Source organism: Zonotrichia albicollis, chromosome 18 (assembly GCF_047830755.1).
Source record: "Zonotrichia albicollis isolate bZonAlb1 chromosome 18, bZonAlb1.hap1, whole genome shotgun sequence".
NCBI lineage: Eukaryota > Metazoa > Chordata > Aves > Passeriformes > Passerellidae > Zonotrichia > Zonotrichia albicollis.
The window spans coordinates 11,288,524-11,309,352 of NC_133836.1; the positions used below are offsets into that span (position 1 = coordinate 11,288,524).

Consider the following 20,829-nt stretch of genomic DNA (forward strand, 5'->3'; position numbering starts at 1 on the left):
GGCAAATCCGAGCCCCTGTTCAATGCCTTGCCCCAGTCATTGCCCCAGGGTTGCTCCTTTTCCTCACTCAAGGGCATAATTAAAACAAACTTTCCTGTTTGTTTTAATTATGAGTGTTTCTTCTTTCTATTTCAAATAAAATGCTGGGGTTTTTTTCCTAAATTGACAGGCAGTCTTGTAGTACACTGTTAGGAGCCATTGATTAAACAAAATCTTTGGATTTGCTTATCTAAGTGTTTTTCTGCGTTTGTTTTTTACATAAACATTTAAAAGAATTGCAGTAGGTCAAAGGATCTGCAGATCTTAGCTGTGCCTGCTTGTACTGAGAGCATCTTGCTTTGGGTTTGTGTTTCTGGTGGAGTGGGTTTGTTGTTCTAATTTGGATTATTCTGCAAATTACTTTCTTGTCCCAAGTAATGTGTGTTTCAAAGCACTGGAATATTTGACTTTTTAGTGTTTCTTCTGGCCACATGTTCTGAGATACAGTCCCACTAGCTTCAGCAAAAAGAACTTTCTCAAATGAATTATAAGAATCTTTTTCTGGTAACAATTTCTTTCCTGTTTCTTGGTCCTGGCTCACAGGTATCTCAGACTCTTCAGTCTCTGAGAGCCCTGACATGTGCATTTTTAATATTTACAGTAATAAATATTTCAGTGCATCATGTGTAGGGATCACTCAGGAGTTCAGTTCAGAAATGTCTCTGAAGTGTAGACCATCTGCTGAAGATCAGGGCTGACAAGCATCCACACAGGACCTGAGTTAACAGAAGAAACCAGCCTGGAAGTGGAAGCAAAGAGAAAATCTTTTTAAAATGCTGGGCAGCATTTTGATGAACAGAGCACGTTACTGGAGTGCAGAAACATTGTCTCAGCTGTTTGACTGAGAGTTTCCAAATGTTTGGTAGTACAGACTTGTTTTCTGCATCTCATTTCTGTGGCCTTATTTCATGTTGAGTCTAAAGATGGAACTGCAGATTTGCAATGGCAATTGCCATGCTGATAGCTGTCTTCAGGAATGTGCAACAGCTAAAAACCACTGCAGAATGCAGCACATGAGCATAAATGAGAGGCACAGTTGTTGAAATGGGTTTAGGAATTTGCTTAATCTGCTTCTGTATTTCTCCAAATGCTGTCTTCTTTTATTCCGGGGGACGAACATTATCTGTAAGGATGGGCAGGGTGACAGGGGCATTAAAAGTGCATCTGTTCTGTTATAGCTGGAGGTGGTGAGAAGTCCAGGCTTTACAGACCCATCATGTTTGGAGCACATTTTCTTTGCCTGTGGGCAGCAGCAAGCACAGTTAAAGGGGCACCAAATAAGTTTTCACACACCCTTCTTAAATCATACTATTGTATTTTGGGACAAAATAAAAGGCAGGACTTTGGCACTTCCTGACATTTGTTGAAGTCCTACAACTACAGCATATTTTAAATGCCTCCCACCTCTTCTTTTTTGCTCAGTCATCTCTTTGATGCTCTGTAAGTGCTGCTGCTACCTGGGCCTCCCTGCAAAGGATGAGATGGCAAAGCTTCCTCGTCTCTTAGTGTTGTCTTCAAATTCTTTTGTGTTAAAGGGAGTTAATGTGGCAAAAGGCTGCTTAGAAAAGCTTTGCCAGTAAGTGTTGCTCTCCAAAGAATGGCTGTGCACATCAGCTATTCACCCTCACTTTTCCTAGGGAGGAGAACTAATTTTCTTTCCTGCAGAATTGTAAGATTTGGGTACTTCCTGAGTCTAGAATAATGTGCCCTGCTGCTTAAACCTTGTTAGCAAGCTTAGACTTGCTGAAGAAGCATTTGCTTTTTCTACTCCTCAACCTGTCAGGTTTTCAGATTATCCTTGCTTGTGTCCTGCCTGTAGAGCCAGGTGGGAAATAATAAACCCCCTCTGCTTATCTGTGGTCAGCACTGGCTGAAAGGGAGAGCTTATCTCTCCTCCCCATGTGTCCTAGAGGAAGCCAGGCTGAAGCAATGAATCCCATTCCTAGCAACAGGAAAACCCAGAATTTGACTTAAAGGGGATGATTGATTGGAGAAAACCGACAAACAAAAAAAACCAAGTGACTGGGCTTGGTCCCAAGGGGCTGAAGCTCCTTTTGTGGCCTGCTCAGGTGTGGCAGTGGGCACTGCAAGCACAGAGCCCCCAGAGCAGCACCAGCAGTCTGGTTGTGTGTGCTGGAGGTCAGGGCAGCATCCACAGATTCATTTTTATTTGTTTTTCGAAGTTTCATTCTGGGGAAGCATGTACAGCAGCTTTCAGCTCAGGGAAGGGCAGAGCCTGCAGGTGTGAGCAGAGGTGGTGCAGGATTTGTGCAGGAGCTGCCTCAGTGTGTGTCAGCCTTGCTCACATGTCGGTGCTGTGACAGCAGATGTGATGTTGTGTTCCAGGGCATGGTTCCAGGAGAGCTGCAGCTGTGTGGGAGGCATGCCCTTAGACAGTGACCTTCCTACCTGTGAGCTCTCAAAATAATAACGCAGAAGTGTTCAAGAAGATGTCAAGTCAATTACTGTGTAAGCTTGTCTGAGGGCCAGCTGCTGGGACCGGCATCCATCAGGGGTTGTGGAGGGGTAAAAACTGGGAACATAATGAATTTGAGACTGAGGAAGGTTTTTCTGCATGCCCTTGCCTTTGACTAAAGAATTGGTAGTAGAGAGGTAAAAGAGGAGTAAAGGGCTGCATCCAGAAGAGCTTGAGACTGCAGAATAATGCCTTGAAGGGGAAAATATGCAAGATTTTGGGGGTCCTGGATTGATGTAATTCTGAAATTCTTCTGTTGTATATGACAGTGTGTGTTGCTTGTTCCTATAGTAACTTAAAGCTGTCTAGTTCTCCTTGCCTCAAAAAGCTGTTCCTGGGTGGTGCTTTGGAATTTCTCTCCTTTGCAATGGAATAACTCAGCCCTTAACTATATAGGTTATCCTGATTCATTTGCAAACCCTCCCTGCTATGAAAAATGCAAGTGAGAAGCCTAAGAAGAGTGAATTACCTGTAGGAAATTACTTTTGCCCAAAAAACTGCAAATAGATCTTTTTCTAGCTTTTACTTTACAGTTCTGAGTATAGGTAGCTATGATCTCAGTTTAAAAATGGAGAAAGTCAAGGCATTGCTGGATTCTAATCTGGCTCTTCCTGGAGTCCAACTCTTCACCTGCAGAGCAAAAGATCTCAGCTGTTGTCTTTCTGCAACATGTCCTTAAAGTAATGAATAAAATAGTATATTCAGCACATCTGTACATGTTAAAAAGTTAAAAAGCAATAGAAGAACTTGGGGTGTTGTTTAAAAAGCCACATTTCTAAAATATCATGGTTTTTCCCTATTACATGAAAGGAATTGCTGTCCCAGATGGTTGGACCCAAAGGGATTGGATATGGAGTAGGATTTTGTGCCAGGTATTGTCTTGGTAACCATGGTGCCACACTGTCAAACCTTGCAGAAGAGTTTCCTAGACACCTTTCCAGTGATTGCTGTGAATCACTCACTCTTTTTCTTTTTTTTTTTTTTTTGTACATCTACTAGATGCAGAGAAGTTCAAGTTCATGGTGCCAGTCTCATGAAAAATGAGCTGCCCAGGTGATACTGGAAGTAGGGATATTTTCTGCCAGTTTCCAGAGCAGTCTGATTGCACTCAGAGAGCTGTGATGTTACAAGCAATTGAATTTAAGCTACTGGAATACTTCTAATTTCCAGCAGTCCTGGAGGCGTGGAAAGTGTCTGCCTTGGGTTTGCTGCATGCCAGAGCTTCTCTTCTCCAGCTGTCATTCTCACAGAATCCACCTTCTCTGTGCCACACGGTCCTTCTGCATTGAATTCTCTGTTTGTCACAGCTCTCCTAGCCTTCCATGTCTCCTCAGCTGAGATTTTTGTTCCTAGCCTTGCAGACAGAAGTGTACCTAAATTAGGCTTCAGTCCTCCTGATTTGCAGCTCTAGCTCAGCATAAAGCTGTTTCCCTGTAATGAGTTTTATCCTTTGTGGTGGAATTTTGCTGTAATTCTGATGCTACCAGGATCGTTTATTAACCACTGCCAGGAGAGGCATTAACTTCTATGCCTGTATCATCTCTTGGAAAGGTAACATTGAATGTGTTCCCAGGTAAGGGACAAAAAAGGTTTCAATTTCTTTAATGGGGTAAAACTCTCTGTAGCCAGGAATTCCTGACCCTTTGAATGGAATACTGAGGGAACATTCAGAAATTACTGGGATTTGTTTCCTTGTGCAGAAGGAAGTTGTTTGATGTGTTTCCATTTGAAGCAACTGGCTTTGAATTTCTATTCCATACTTTTTCTTCAGTCTTTTCTTCCATTTCTTCTGGACAGTACTGCAGGATGTCTGTGCTCCATTCTTGCAGGCAATGACATCCCCAGAGATGCCACTTCTTTTTCCATGTGTGAGCTCTTTTCACCCCTGACTGGAGCCTTGCTGTGTAGGACCAGGCTCCTGGGCTCTGCTGGTTAAGGATGGAAGGGTTTTGGCTTTGGTTGCCATTGGTGGAATGCTCCTTGTACCTGGCAAGAGAACACAGGGAAAGACTGGGAACAGGGAAACAGCTTTGACCAGACCTGTTGTTGCCATTTAAAGAAACCTGCAGAAGGGGCTTGTCCAAAGTGGTTTCCTCCTTCCCTTTTACCAAACTCAATAACCATGGACAGTGGAGAGATTTAAATTACCCAACAAACAGATAGGGAGTAATCCTGACATCAAAGCTTCTATTCATGTCTTCTCTTCCTCCTTGCTTCCCTTAAATAATATATATTTTATATACAGCTTTTGGGCCTATTAATTGAGCTGCTTTTGGTAGGTTCAGAATGGGAATGTGATGTTTTGAGGCTGGGCACTAAACCACAGAGCTGAGCTCACAGAGTGGTGCCTGGAGTTTTATGGCCTTGGCCTCCCTTTGCTTGCAGGCCTCCAGATGTGGAGCACAACCCACACTGACATTCTTAGGATTTCTGTCATGTATGGACAGCATTCAGTAGGAAAAGCAGATTATTAATAGAATTTGGAGGAGGTGGGATCTTCACTGAAATTCTCCCCTTCCAAGTTTCTTACCAAGCTGCCCAGGGCAACCTGCTGTGCTGGGAGGCAGCAGGCTGGGATCTGTGCAGCCATGGGGTGGAACATTCTTCCCAGCATTTTCATAAAACAAGGATACAGAAAGAGGAATATTCACATCCAAAAACTTTTCCAGCCTTTTCCAACCTTGTGGGCTAAGCAAGAGGAGTCCCAGCTTGTTGGAATGCAAGAAAAAGCTTTTCATTCTGTTCAGAGAGAAGCAGTGAGGAGAGGCAAACTTGTCATCTCTAGAGAAAATAATGCTACTGGGGGAGAGGGGTATTTTAATCCTGGGCTGTTCATGTGCCTGAAAGGTGAGTTTGGGTTTGAATAAGGAATTGTACATCCAGAGGGAAGCTCATTTTGCAATATAGTCATTCCAAGTTCTAGCTGAGGAGTGGATTTCAAAGCCTGTCTTTTGAAGGCAAAGCCTTGCTAGTGCCAGCTGGTGCCCATCTCTCCACATTCCCAGTTACAGGATGGAATTTCCTGTGCCTCCATGTGCCAGTGGTGTCTCTGCTGCTTGGTTACCACACCTGCTGAGGAGCAGCATTGATCCCTCATGCCCCTGTGATGCCAAGACCTGCTGGTCTCCAGTGAGCTCGGGCTCCACCTGTGCCCTTTGCCTGCCCTGGAGTGGGGCCTGAGCTCCTGTTTTAAGGGCTGCTCTGGGGGTGAGCCCCATCAGGTGCACTCTTGGCAGCTGTGGAGTTAATTCTGCCATTTGGCACCTCTGTCATTTGTCCTGCTGCAGTGACTGCCCTGCCCTCCATCCCTATTGAGCTGGGCTGCTGTGGCTGTGTTAGCTCCTGTCTGTGCCATCCCTCCTGCCAGGACCATGGCCAGCCTCGTGTAAAGAGCCCCTCTGAGAGTGGCTGGCAGCCAGCAATCCCTTCAGAAAAGTCTGTGTGCTGTGAGTGTTGTGCTGCAGATCCCACTGTTACTAAATTTTACATTTCACCCCTGGCTTTTTGCCAGCTCCCATGGCGATGTTGGTTTCCAAGAAGCAGTTACAGAAAAGGAGTAGTGGCTGCTCTTTGCTAGGGATCCATCAGGCAGTGCTCATCCTTCCCTGGCAGGAGAGGGAGGCAGCCCTGAAAGGAGGGATCACAAATCCTCCTGGCCAAGACTCCTGGGCAGCAGGGATACTTGGTGGTACTGGATTAATTCCAGTAGTCCCTTGTGTGAGCACTGCGGGTCCTGAGGCTCTCACTGCCTTTGCTCCCATGACCTTCTGTTCCTCTCTGAGGCAGAGCAGTGTGTGAACGACTTCAAGGTAACTTCAGGTTTAGTCCCAGACTGAATTCCAGGCTTGGAAGAGGGAGCTGGCAGTGGAAGGTGCTGCCATGAGTAGCAGAGGACAGGGACAGTGACTGGGGAGCGAAGGCCTCTGCTGGTCAGGCGGGTTCTGTGATGTCCAGCCCATTCAGGGCCACCCTTTGATAAGGCTCAGCTGTGCCTTTTGGTTTTGCTCTTCTTGTTCCCCTCCCATTTGTCAGCACCAGGTGCTGCTCGCAGGTGCTGGAGAGGGGCCTTGAGGCAGAGTGCAGCAGAGGGTGGGTCCCTGTGCTCCTGCTGGAGAGGGATGTGGTAACCAAAGGCAAGAGGCCCCTCTGCTTGGCACCAACTGAGCATGGAGCGCTCTAACCTTGGAGATGGAGAGCCTGGGCACGTGGGTCAGCTGGCTTTACCTGGGAAATCTCACCTTGCTCACTGAGTTTGGCCTTCAGCTTCATGGAAACTTTGTGTTTAGATTCATTAATACCCATGGATCAGCAGTGCAAGTGATTATGAAACTTTAGATTTTTGTTTTCTGAGCTGTTGCATTCAGGAGTAATATGCAAATGGAGTAAGTTATGCTTGTTTTGTTTCTCTTCTCCTTGTTCCCATCTGTTAAAAACAAACCCTTAAACACAAATGAAGCTATTCCATCGTCTTTCATCTCTACCAGGCTGCTGTTAGAAGGCAGCTTTGCCTTTATAAACTGCTGAGGTCCAGCCCATTTTTATTTTAGGATAGAAGAGACAGAGGCTTGTTTCACTTCCTGCAGCTCCTGCTGTGTGTAGCCACTTGTGGTCCCCGAGCCCCGGGTTGCTGATGTGAAACTAACAACTTAAACGGTTGTGATTATTAACAGGAAGAAAGTGCCTGAGGATATTTGTCATCCCTTTTGTGTGAACTGTGTTTCTTCCATTACAACTTGATGTCATTCTCTGTGGCATCTTTAACACCTGCTGGTTTTATAGTCCACACTTATTTGATTGAAAGATTCTTGGCTAAGGATCTAGGCTGCAATTTGCTCAAATAGTTTGAGCCTAAATCTTATTTTCATTAATTACTTGGGCTTGTGAGGTACCAGTGTGGTCCCAGAAATTCCCCATTTTCACTTACATTCCCAAGATGTAATTCCTTCTTTTTATTTTTAATGTTTTTGGGTTTAGAAGGAGAAGTTAATATTTGGGACAGAAAAGGAGCCCCTTGAAGGTGGTGATTATTGTTTTATGATATTGATGTCCTGAACAGGGTTTCCATTGCCACACACAGCTTTTGTAATTAAATATGTGCCCACTGTGCTGGGTAAGTGCATTTTATGAGCTATATAAAATCTGGACTGGGGCATGCCCCCACTCTGAGGAAGTAAAACAAATCCCCAGGTTAAGGTTTATTTTTTGGGGACTGTCTGTCAAATCCTGTCCTTGGGGCAGGATCAGACTTTCCACTTTATGTGAGTGGATGCTGTGCTTGAAATAATTGACTGGCTAGTCCCATACAGCAACTAAGAAGTAGTGTTTCTTCTTTCTGCTGTAGTAATATTGACAGGAATCTTGTCTAATCCTATTAATTCTTCAGTATTTCAATCCTACCAAAGTGTGTGAGTCTGTCAGACAGTGTAGTTGTTGTTTAAAATTGCTGCAGCAAATTAAAGGAAGCATTAATGCAGGAAACCTAGTGGTGTGCAGAGGTTTTGTGGCAAACAGTGGCTGTGCTGTTGAACAGTATCTGCTCTGTGCAGCTTGCAGTCTGAAACGTCACAACTTCTATTTCAGGGCTGTGGCAAATTGCTTGAAGCTTTTTAGGGCTGGACCAAGCATCAACACAACACGTCTTCCAAGTTTCTGTAACAGTCCCAGGAAAGCAGTATCTAAATATAGTGCTGATGTACAAGTGTTCCTTTCTTTTCCCCTGTTGTGTTTGACTTGCTGCTGCTTGTACGTGTGTTCCATTTAAAGATGGTTAGGCTTTTTGCTGAAGTTTTCACTCAAAATATTTGACTGTGTGCAAACACGAGATGAAAGGCAAGAGATGAAAATAAATAAATACATTTCCTTTAAAAGGAATGAAGATTTGAGGCAGCTGTGCTGCATGGAGGAGTGCAGCCATCCTTCTGGGCGTGTGATCCCCTACTGGCACAAGCATTAGCTGTACACTCAATTTACTCAGTTCAGAGCAAGTAGCTGGGCCTGGCTGATCTTTTTCCCTTTTAGAATGGTCCAGTCAAGGCAGAAACCATGTCCTGGATCCTCCCCCTGTGGCAGGGGAACATAACTGTGAGGATTTCTGCTGTTGACAAGTGATTGATCCCCTCCCAGTAAGCAGTTTATCCCATCTAAGATTTTTGTTTGCTTCCGGCCGTGCCTCTGGACCATGTAAGGAGTTTAGGTTGACATCATTTCTAAATCAGTTCCTTGGGGGTAGGTGGGGTTAAAGTACCTTCCATGGCAGTACAAGCTGCTGTGAATTTCTGTATCCCCACCCCTGTTAACTTGAGTTGAATGAGGCCAAAGAGTCACTTAGGTCTGTATTCATTCTAAGGTGTCTGGTTAAGGTGCCAACACCATATGTGTACGTGTAATGCATTCTGGCACCAAGTTCTCTTATCTCTTGCCTGACATAAAGGGCTTTTGGAAGCTCAGTGTCTTGAAGATTTTGGATAGAGGTTGCCCTCCATAGAGCTTCTCTTAGTGTTTGTGTGTTGGTAGAACTGTTCTCCTCTCAAAACACGGATTGCAGTGCCAGTCCATGCAGAACATGTCCCGGGCAGTGCTGTGGTGGCAGTGCCAGGCCGGCCAGCTCCCTGCAGCTCTCGGCCAGGCAAAGGCTCGGGGCTCCCTGGCACAAGGGGAGCTGCTCCCCATCCCCAGCTGCCCTCTGGGAGCTGCCCAGGCAGGGATGGGGGTATGAGGGGGCTTGGGAGCTCCTGACAACAGCCCCTGCTCCTGCTGCTCCCACAGACTTGCCTTTTAATGCTCTGTTCTCTAGCAAAATGTTGCTTGTAGAGGGGGGAGGGAGGAGATCCCAGGCTATTATCTGCTAAGTAGGTCGTAATTCTGGTAAATAATTGATTTTTTTTTCAGACTTGAAATCAGAAGCAGGTCTTAAGTGCCAGTGTCAGACCACTGTGATTATCACTCCTTCTGGAATTTCAGTGCTTCAGCTTGCAGGATAGTAGTCTGGCTCTTTTGGGAGGGGTGTGTCACTGGAAATAAAAGGAGAAAGTCATTCCAAAGCCATGTGGAGAAAGCATTTCTTTTGCTGTGTATTGGTTTTAAAGTTTTCTTACTTTAAACTAGCTCTTGTGAAAATTCTCTGCCTCTGGCTTCTGTTATGCTCTGGAATAGCTGCTTGGACTCCTCACCTGTTTATATTGAGCAGTGGAATTTGGAAATGAAAGTGTTAACAGCAGCAAGCAGCATCATTGGCTGTGTGTGCTCTGTATGTGACTGTCCATGCTGTACTGCTTAATCTTTTAAAATCTTACCCTGCTTTGCAGACTGCTCACTGGGAGTCTGCTGTGCAGTGCTTGGGCTCAGCCTGGGTGCTGGCAGACCAAATCCTGCTCCCAGATAGCTGGGCCATTCTTCTCCTGTGGGGTGTAAATGTAAATGTGTGTGTGTTTGTGTACAGACACTTGGTGTGTGTTCTGTGGTTTTTAGCTCTGGACACAGAGTGTTTCCTTAACAGGCTTTTTTCACCTCAAGGGAAAGAGCTCTTGTGCAGGGTGTGGGTGTGAGACACACTCCCCTGAACTCTGTTTGATTTTGTGCCTTGCCTGGGGTGAGGCTCCCTGTGGGCATTCTTGGCTCATCACCTGCACCACAGCAGCAGTGCAGAGGCTGCTCTGGGGCCTGCATTGGACAGAGCTGGTTCCACAGGTAAGTGCTTCTCCTGCTTTGCCCTGAACTGCAGCTTCTGGGTGCCCTTGGAGAATGTGTGTGTGTGGGGCTGTCCCAGCTGTCCCGGCAGCCAGGCTCTGATCCTGCCTGGCTCTGTGTACCCCTGCCCATCCACAGCTCCCCTCCAAGTGCTGGGGAGCTGCAGGAGCTCAGTTCTTGGCCTCGCTGCAGAGTTACTGAGTGAGAGCGCTTTGGGACTGGCTGGGCATGAGAACACTCAGCCTGCTTTGGGAGCTGCTGTCTGGGCAGAGCTCTGCTTGGTGTGTGCAGTCTGGGTACAGAACAGAGCTCTTGGGGAGCACCATCCTCTGCACTGGTTTTGTCTTAGCTGGGACTGATGTGGCCCTGTTTTCCTTTGGCTGGAATTCATTGGCATTTTAGTGCTTCCCCTTGGCATGTCTTCAAAATCCCTTGTTGGCTCGTTGGTGCTGTGGGATGGAAGGGCTTAATGAAGTGGTGGTGTAACACATCTGTGTTACCAAAATAAGCTCCCTCTTATCCCATGGTTTAATACAATCTGAACAGCAGTGAATCAGGCAATGATGCTGAAGTGTAAACCAGCATTGTTGGTGTCTGATGAAGTGCACCACGAGCTCAGACTGAGAGGTCTTTCCTCTCATGTGCTTTTCAGCTTCTCAGAGGACTCTGGCACCACTGTGCTGTTGTTCTTGAATTGTGTTTTTCTAAATTTGTTCTTCATAATAATTGGAGGAGGACTTCACTTCTAAAAGCAGGTTCCACACAGAAGCACAGAGTTTGTGAGAAAGGTGCTGTGATGTGTCAGCTGAGAACCCCCTAACCCAGAGCAGACCTTGACCTTCACCTTAACCCAGGGGCTTCAAGGGGAAAGAGATGGGGAGAAGATTTTGTTTATTAATGCTGCTAGGAAGCTCTGTTCCACCTTCAGCATCTTTAATTAAAAGAAGTTCCTGTAACTACCTTGCCATGGTTATGAATGACACAGAAGTGGTTTTTTTCCCCAGCCAGATGACAGGAAGGCACTGAGCTTGGGCAGCAGCTGTGTTCAGAAGGGTTGTCAGTGGTGTAGGCAGAACCATCTGCCTAGCAAGGCATTTAGCTTGGGCTGCTTTTCTAGGCCAAGATAGTAAACCAATAGCTTATTTTTCATAGTGTTACAAGTAAGATGTCAATGGGGAGATTTACAGTGTAAACAGGAAGAGGGAGCTACCTTTATTGGCTTCTTGGTGTCCCAGATGCATCAGTGAGAAAACAAAACAATTTGCACAAAAATAATGCCAAAGCAACTCACCCTGAAAGGAGCTGAAGATCTAGAAACACAACAGTGCTCTTATCAGACATTTTACTGTTTCTTTTAAATAGACTTTAATGCCCCCCACTGCCTAGGGCTGACCCTCCCTTCCCTTCTCACAGAACTGTCAGCTCCGTTAAACTCCTGTTTGAACAGGCCCTTTCCTCTCCACATGCCAGGACTGTTGGTCTGCTCTAGTTAAATACAGGAAAAGGTGGATATAGAACTGGGGAGGGGTTTTAAGAGATCATGGGGTGAGAATTGCTCCATTTTGTTCCAAATAATTTTATAATCTACTTCTGGAGATTCCTGTTGCCAAATGTTTGAAGTGATTGCAAAACTCTGAGACAATTGTCAAGAGCAAAACAGTAAATCTTATGCTGGTCATGGTTGGAATTTTTTTCCATTCAGCTGGCAGGTGACAGAGCCCCTGGGTATGAGAGCAGCAGCCCTCCCAGTGCAGTCAGTACATGCAGTTTCCACTTGGGCTTTTTGTCACTGAGGGTTTTTTAGAGCTGAAATGGAGGCTGCAGTTTGAGCACAGCAGTCAGGTTTGCTGCACCCCCCCTCTGCTCTGAGGCTGCTGCATTGTGTGCAGAGGAGCAGTGGAATGGAATAGGAACTGCTCTGCCTTATCAAGTAACACTCTTTGCAGTTATTTTTACCTCAGCCAGCTCCTGCTGTGGTCTGCCATGGTCCCTGCAAATGTGATTTAGGGGACAGTGGGTGCTCATGGACAGGAACCTACACTGGGGAACTGCTTGAATCCTAAAACTTTACCCCTCATAATGAAAACCCTGCTTTTGTTGGGAAATACTTTTGACTTCCAGGTTCTTCTCCTTACAGGTGTGCATGGTTCATGGTTGTTTATTTGTTTGGTTTTGCTCTTGGGGTTTTTTACCTTATTTTTCATGGAAACTTTTTCTCTCTTTTAGTCAGTTTGCACCTGACCTAGTCAATGCTAAAGCTCCTGGTGCCTTTGGCACAAATCCACAGGTTCCTCTGAATGTAGCTGCCTGTCCATGTATCTCTGTGCTGAAAAGTCTCTACATGTGAATAACCAGGACTGAAATTTGCTTTCTGCCTGTTAGACTTGCAGTAAATGAGGACAGCTAAACTTGGTGCACAATCCTGAGCAAGGAGTGGAAAACTGCAGAGGTGTTCCAGTGTGCTTTGGGGTTTCCTTTGCCAAGGACATCCAGTGGCCTGACTGCCAACGTGAACCGAACATGGAAACCTTTCCAGCTTGCCTGAGAAAACAGAGAACAGGAGAGGAATCTAAAGGCATAGATGCTGTAAGGAAAGAGATTCATTCTCTGCTCTAAGGCAGAAACCTGAGGTTTAATCAGTGTTATGGGGTGTGATGGTGTGCCATTATCACTCAGTGTTAAACAGGAGGAACAGTGAAAAAAGAAAAGAGGTAACAGGAGTTTCACTGCTTTGGGCCCTGCACTGTGGTGTTCAGGCTCTCTTCTTGGGTGGGTGGTACCTGTGTAATGCAGCCTTGACCAAATCTCTCTCTTTACCTGTTGGCAAGATATTTGCAGCCAGTCATGCTGGGCACATCCCTGTTCATGTGTGTGTGTGTTTGCTGTTTGGGGCTCTAAGTGGGGACATTAAACCTTGTGAGTGCCTCGAAGGATGTGCAGCAGCCACTGGGACATCCATGGACAGACAGACACTGTCAGCTGGCAGAGACAGGCTCAAATCCTGCTTTCTGCAGTGGCAGTGGGTGTAACTTTGTCTCCTGATGTCAGTCACACCCCACTGCTTGTAGTACATCCTCGAATTTACAAATGCCTGTGGAGACACCCTGTATTTGAAAGGCCACATCCAAACGTGTAACCTGTTCTCCTCCTAATCACAGCTGTGGTTATCAGTGGGACTCCCCTGGCTGGTTTGTGGTGCACTGCTTGTGCTTCCCTCCCAGTATTTCAGCTGGACTGGAGCTGCTCTGAGTGCCAGATGTCTTGGAGAGATGGGAATTCACAGCTCTGCTGTGCCCCTGTGCAGGCCTGGCTGGGTGTGAGCTGAGGGCGATTGCCCAGCCTGCAGCACTCCAGGGCTGCTGACTGCATTGCCAGGAGTGAAGATGAGCAGCAGGGAAGTTGTGCTGGCAGAAGGGAGATCCTTGGAATTTGCATGCTGCAGAGCTGTCGTGTCTGGACCCTGCTGGATAATCAGGTTAGCTTCCTGGATTTCTCTAATGACTCTCAGGAGCTGTAGTGAGCAGCTGCTTGAGTCCTGTGGGAGGGAGCATGCCTTGGGTTTCCCTGAGGTGCAGAATGGCCTCAGTAGTCCCAGCTTTCACATAATGGGTGGGTCATGGAACCTCTCTGCATGGGCATTAGATCTGCATGGATGTTTAATCTGTCCCCACAAATACACCAGTGAGAGCAAATGCAACATGTTTTACTAACAGACTGCTGCAAACAGATCAGACCTGTCCTCTAGTCTCTGCATGAACTCTTCATGGAATATATGGGCAGATTAAAGAACTCTGATCTTCTTTTTTAGATGTTTAATGATCTGGGTTTGACACACCTAAAAGATTAAAAGTGGACTGCAGTTAATTCATCTCCTAAAGACTTAAAGGCGCTGTCTGCTATGGGGATAAAGCTCATCTGTGGTAGAGACAGAAGTTTCTTGGAGGCTGGTTAACATCCATGGCCTGGGATCCCCCCGGGGGAGGGAGGGTGGAGAGAACCACCAGCTGTCCTGCTGCTTCCATATGCCAGGTACATTGCTTTCTCCTCCTTCCATCTCAGAAATGAGATGCAGTTTGCAATCTGTACATGCACATACACACTTGACTCACATGTGAGTCTCACCCTTCCTTAGCAGGCATTGAAATAATTGTGTAAAATTCACAAGTGACATGTTCTGCAGCCTCTCCACATGGTTTGGAGATGACTTACTGGAATGAGAGAGCAGAGGATGTAAACCTGAAGTGGATGTTGGTGATTGTGGGAAAATTTTGGATTCACAAACTCCTTTTTTGCATGCTGCATGAGCTGCAGTTGTCATTCTAGTGTGCAGCAATGCCTTTAGAACCTCCCTTCCTGGGGTGCTGTTTCCCTTTTGTCCTGTTCCTGGAGAGGCTTTCACATCTCCTGCAGAGGGGACAGTGCAGCCTGGGCGAAGCTGCCTGTTCAGCTCTGCCTTGGAGCTCTGCCTGTTTCTGGGTGAGCTGAGCTGTGTGTCACTGCAGCCCATGCTCAGCCTGTTGAGCAGTGTGAGGGATCATCCCCTGGCCATTTTCAGTGAGGGGGTGCCTGGCAGGAGTCTGCCAGCACTGACAGCTGGCTCCACTTCATGTGCCTGAAGGAGAACCTGGTCTGAGGCCATAGGCAGGCTTGGAGCTAGCTTGGGATGCTTTTGTCTTGGATTTTACCTTGTACTGAAGAATGAGTTTACAATTTAATGGGACTTTTTGTTGCTAAATGAATTGGTTTTGTACATGAGGGGGGGCTCCAAGGTTCACTGAACATCCTTACATGTAGGTGTACTGTCTTTATGTAGAGAAGAGATGGAAAGGATGAAGAAAATAGTTTGTTTTAAATCTGTTTAGCATCCTTGCAGAGCCTTTTCTTCATCCATACAAGAAAAATAATGCTGTAGGCATTTGACATGGCAAATGTATCTGTTCTTTTTCTTTTGAATTTGATCTTTGTGTCCTGGGGGACAGGCTCCTGGTATAGGTAAACACCATAATTATAAATTGTGGATCTCAGTTCTGTGTGAAATTGTGCATATTGAGTGTGCTGTTTCCTGGGTTTGGAGATGATGATTCAGGATATGTCAAAGAAAGAAGCAAGATGTTTAGCTTTCCATAGCTTGGTTATTATATCTTTTAGAGAATGGTGCTGTATTCCCCAGGCAACTGCATTCCCAGCCATGCACACTGATGTGCTTCGACAGGCTCAGCACTGGGCCTCAGTCCCTGATCCTGCTCCAAGTGGCCTGGCCAGCACTGAGAAATAAAGTGACATGTTTCTGTATTGTTTATCACCAAGCAAACAGTGATATGCAAAAGCTGGAGTTAAGGTTGGAAGGCACATTAGTGACTTAAAGGTTACAAAGGAAAAATAAAAATGGAAAGGGTGTTGCATTCTGGTAACTTGTCCCTAAAGCAGCCACGTGTAAATCCCAGGAACTGACTGAGCTGCAGCCTGGAGGAAAATGAAGCAGTGTTCTGCTAATATGTTCTTCAGTTGCAGGAGAAGCTTTTCAGTGTACCCAGCCCATATCTGCTGTGTGTGTATCCTTCCAGTTTGGATTTCTGAGCCATGAACTAGATCAGAGCTGATCCAGCTTAGAAGGGAAGCGTCAAAGATATTTTTCTTTGAGCTGGCTGAGTTCTTTATCTGGACCACAGGCATCTGTGGGGTTGCAGAACTGAGGGGATAGGAGGGGAAAGGGCAGTGAAGTGGTTTATGGCTTGGTGGGGGAAACCTAAAACCCCATTGCTGCCAAGACAATGCATTGTCAAGCTATGGCCTCACACATTCCCTGGCACAGAAACACAGGGGTGCAAACTGCCTTAGCTCTGCTCTGCTCTGCAGCTGTGGGATGTTTTTGGAGTGAGTGCAGACATTACAAACTTGTGCTAGCCGTGGTACCATTCACAAAGAAGCCACAGTGATGTGGGGCTTTGGCAGGATGTGCAGCTCCCTTCCCCCTCCAGGATTCTAGGTATTTACTTAGGCAGGCAGGTCTGAGCTGCTGTGGCTTCACTGCTCTTTTAGCAGGATTAGCTGGAGCACAGCTCGCTTGGAATCTTCTCTGCATGCTGCTGCTAAGCCTCTCAAGCAGCCATGGATGTTTGCTGCTGTGAAAGTATGACACGTGCGTTTCAACCATTGTGTGCCTCTGGATTAGATGCAGATAATCTTTCTTTTTACTTAGAAGTTAATTTCTTTTACCCTTCCTGCTTCCACATTAGGTCTATGATTTCATATTTCCAAAGAATGAATGTGGCACCCAGCAGGAAGGGTGTGGGCAACAGGGCAAGGGAGCAGTGTTGCTGTGCTCTCTCTGAGTGCCAGTGGATTTGGAACTGTAAATTTGTTAGATTCTTCCTTACCCCCCAGCCAAGTGAAATTTCAAGCAGTGAGGGAGGGAAGCAGTTTAAGAGAGGGGAGGCACAAGGTCACAAAGGAAAGGAATATTATATTTGAATAAAACAAAAGAAAATGAAAATGGGACAAAGATGGAAAACAAGATGAGAGAATGGAAGCAGTAACTAAGGAGGGAAATGCTAGAACAGACTCATATAAGCTGAACAAGGCCAGGCTGTTGCTGTGAGAAGCAAAGGTGGAAGTAAATGCTTGAGTGGGTTTTTGCAGAATGGGTGAATTAATGATGAGCCTGTGTAGCCCCAGGTGGTTCTCAGCCCGCTGTGCTGGAGCTGTGAGAGAATGTCAGAGGGCCAGGGGTACACAAGCTCCAGTTGAGTGCTGAGGGCTCATTGCTGTAGTCACATTCTCTGTGGGATGAGATCCCTTTCAGGTTAGCCAGAGAGGAGAAGGGCTGTGCCTGGTGCTGAGGGAGGAGCAGAGCACACGTGGAGCTGTGTCCTCAGTGGCTCTCAGGTGCTCTCTCAGCACTCTGTGTTGGAGCCCATCACCCTTGTTTCCCTGCCCTTTTTCTTGTCAGCAGTTCCTGGTGTTGCTGTGGTTCACCTTGCTCTGGCCTTGATGGCAAAGTTGTTGATAGTAACTCTGGGCCTGGCTGGCCCTAGAACGAGAATAGGAACCCTCTTAATGCTCACCTTGACAGAGACACTGGCCGAGAAACCAAGGGCTCTGGCCCCTGTGTGCTGCCTCCCCTTGGGCCCAGGGCAGGTGAGCCCCTGGCTCTGCTCTCTCTGCTCTGTCCTTTGCTCCCCGGTGGGGGCTGAGCAGGCCGAGCTTTGTGCTGGGCTGGGGAGATGTGAATAACCCGGTTTCCCTGGCAACAGCGGCTCTTTCATCACAGAGACACAAGGCTACCTCTGTTCCTGGGCTCAGGCTTGTGGAGTGTGTCTGGCTATGGCAGCACTTGGCTTTTCTGGGAAAAATGGCAAATAAAAGCAAGAAGGTCTTGCTGCCTTTGAGATAATTAAAATCTCCATAGGTAGATTGCTGCATTCAGCAATAATAGAAAGAAGAAGGATTATAACTACTTCTAAGCTTTTTAATGTGTGAAGAATCCCTGGAGGATACAGAAATAAAGTTTTAAATTCTGTGTGGGGCTTTATGAACAGATCTCATAGCAGTCTGTGACACTGATAGATTTGTGAGATGACTTATTTTCTTTTTTATGGCTAGGGAGACATAGTGGTTCAAAGTAGACTGAATCTTGTTGCAGAACTAGGAATAAATATCCCTCTCAGCTGATCCTCCACCTGGCATTTCCTCCAATTTTCCTGTGCAGCAGGAGACAGAACATGTTATGGGAGGTAGAAGCGTGGAGCTGGTTTTTAGCTGGAGAAAATGAGTTAAGTGGAAATGCTGTTATTCGCTGCAAGCCTTTCTGCTAATGTATTTTAGTCTGCATTTACTCCCCCACTAACAAAAGTGGAGCAAACTATTCATTTTGAGAGTGAGCACTGCGAGTGAAAAAAATATTCCTGCCTTAATTTCCACAGAGTGACTTGGTCTTGTTACTGCAGGAGTGCAGGGAAATGGGTTTGGATAAGAAGAGTTTGAAGAAACTTCTGCAGGAAAAAGGAACTCTGCCTTGAGTGGGCTGGAGTGAGCAGGAGTGCCCAGCACTGATGCTCCTCCTTGGATAACACCCATTGTCAGTGGTGTATCACAGATTTCTTGGGTTACAAAGTTCCTGCTTTCACCAACTCCCATTCAAGCTGCTGTTTAGCAAATGAACTTATGTGGTGTTTTCTGAATGGTTGTGGGCTCTGCAAACCTCTAACATCTGGACTAAAGTTCCTTCCAGAACACAGATACCCCCTTCCCTCTTGTCGCTGTGATTGTGCACAGTCTAACAAGTTTTTTGAGGAGCTCTGAGAGCTTGAGCACAAGGCAATAACTCGAGCAGGTGGGTGACATAAAACTCACTGAGTTTGTTAAAATAACATTGCCACAGTCCTCCAGCAGCCTCAAGGCCTTGTACCAGGCTGTTACTTAGCTGGGTGGCATTTGGTACAAGCTGAGACAGAGGCTCACATCCACAGTGAGTTTATTGTTGGGTTTTCAGTATATTGTTTGCGTAAATTCCCAGACCAGCTCTCCCTCCTGAAAAAGCCACATAGATTAAGTTTTATTCTGTTCCCCATAAAGTTCACATCTTTTACTGAAATGAGTCATGCTTTAACTGAGTTTACTGTGAGGGAGGAAAGTGGGCTTTAAAATGTTACTCCTCCACCCTGCCTTAGTGATGTATAACAGGATTATTAGTATGCTTGGCAGCAGCTGCTTATTATTTTAGCAGAACCTGGATATTTGTGAAAACAAGAAATCGCTTCTACTTGTGTTCAGTGTAACTGTTTTTCCTTTTTTGATGGCCTTGTTTTCCATAAGGCTCACTGGCTTCTGTAAAGGCAGATGTAACTTATCTCCTTGGGGTTGTTGTTCAGTTTGGGGAGAAGGGTGGCATTCTGTGAAGAAGAGGAGGAACAGCTCTGCCTTTTGTGGGCAGTGGCCCGTGCATGGCTGTCACTGTCACACACAGGACACTGCTGGGCACTGACAGGTGAAAGTGCTTCAAATGTCCATGGAGGTCATGGTGCGGTGTCACTGTGTAGACACCAAATTTGGCTCCTCTGTGAATATTTCTTCGTGCAGAGAGATGAAAAGCTTTTTAACTTATGGCAGAAGAGCTGCCATAAGTGTGGCCTTGTTATGGATTTTTGCAGGAGCAGTGTCTGTACACAACTAAAGATGCCATAAGCAGTTGTGCTACTCATTTTTCCTGCAGAAGTTCATTGCTGTCTCATGCAGTCATGGTTAGCTTGACTCCTGATACCACCACCCTTTTCTGCTTGTGTTTTGGATGGGTTGTTTTAGGGCTTTTGTGGGGAGGGGAGATGGGATGTATAGAAGGGAACAGTGTGATGGTTTGTTTGTTAGTTTAAGGGGTTAAACTCAAAATAGAAGGAGGGGCAGCCAGCAGGAGAGGACCTTTTAGGATTTTGTTGTTGTCAGTAGGTTGGTTCATTTGACATGTAGGACCTTTCTTTCCTACTCTTGTCGTTGCTGAGAGGTATGGAGGGAGTTACAGTTCTCCCCTGAGTTAGGGATTGCCTATCTTGTCATTATATTACAGAGGTTCTATTGTCATTACATTGCAAGGGCTCCATGGTGCTAGAGTTAGATGACTCCTTGACGTTCCTTGTAGGCAGCTCCTCTAGGCGCTGACTCTTCCTTGTCCTCGCAGCAGCCAACTGACTCCAGTTCCCCTCAACCAAGCAATCCACTCCTTTATAACGCTTCTTATTGGCCACAGGTGTGGCCTGTTAACATCAGGCCTGCTCCTAATCCTTAATAATTGGCTCAGCTGCAACTCTTTACGGGGTAAGATTGTTTTCTATACTACCTTATATTCTATCCCCCTACATATCTTACCTAAACTGGCAGTGGTGTCATCTGCTCTTGATTGGCACAAAACCCAGAGTCTGTTACCCAGTAGCTTCCTAAACCCAGACTGGTGACTTTTATGGAGCTGGCAAAATCATTTATTTTGATGTTAATGCTTTTGAAGGAAGATGTGAGGGAAAGAGCTGTAATTAAATGACAACTAATGCAAGAAAGAACTTTGCTTTTTAGGACTTAGAAAAGTGAAATGAACTTTTGGTGACAGTGTGAATTCAATGATATTTGCTTCTGTCCTTGATGAGTGTTTGGTTTCCCGATGAGCAATGCCAGGCGCTGTGGGCAGTGCCCTGGCCGTGCAGGCTGAGCAGAGCCCGCTGTGTTTGTGTTTTGCAGATGCCCCGTTCGGGGGGACCCCGCCGGGCTACGCCTTTGACGCGGAGCGCGCGGAGGAGCAGCGGCGGCACCATGACATGATGCCCTTCATCGACGACTCGCCCTCCTCCTCGCCGCACCTCAGCTCCAAGAGCCGCGGCAGCCGCGACACGCTGTCCTCGGGCTCCCTGGAATCCACCAAATCTGTGAGTCCTTCCTGCCTCCCTGCTCCATTGCTGGGGTGCTTGGGCTTAGTGGGGACAGACAGGGACTGCCAGTGCTGTGGGACATCGTCACCTGTTGTCATCTTACTGCAGGAGTTCCATGCTGTTGTCTGCTATCACAAAAGTTTCACACCTTCCCGGTGTTTCTCACAGGCAGCTCCTCAGAGCACTGACTCTTTCTCCTTCACAAAGCACCACCTGACT

General features: G+C 46.4%; 1 protein-coding gene across 1 annotated transcript in view; it reads left to right on the top strand.

The window, feature by feature from the left end:
• Window positions 1–20,829, top strand: part of BCR (BCR activator of RhoGEF and GTPase) — a 100,008-nt gene that overhangs the window by 26,483 nt on the left and 52,696 nt on the right. The window contains exon 3 of the mRNA XM_074554125.1: window positions 20,423–20,607. Coding sequence (XP_074410226.1) covers window positions 20,423–20,607 — 185 coding nt within the window. The remainder of the gene's footprint in view (window positions 1–20,422; window positions 20,608–20,829) is intronic.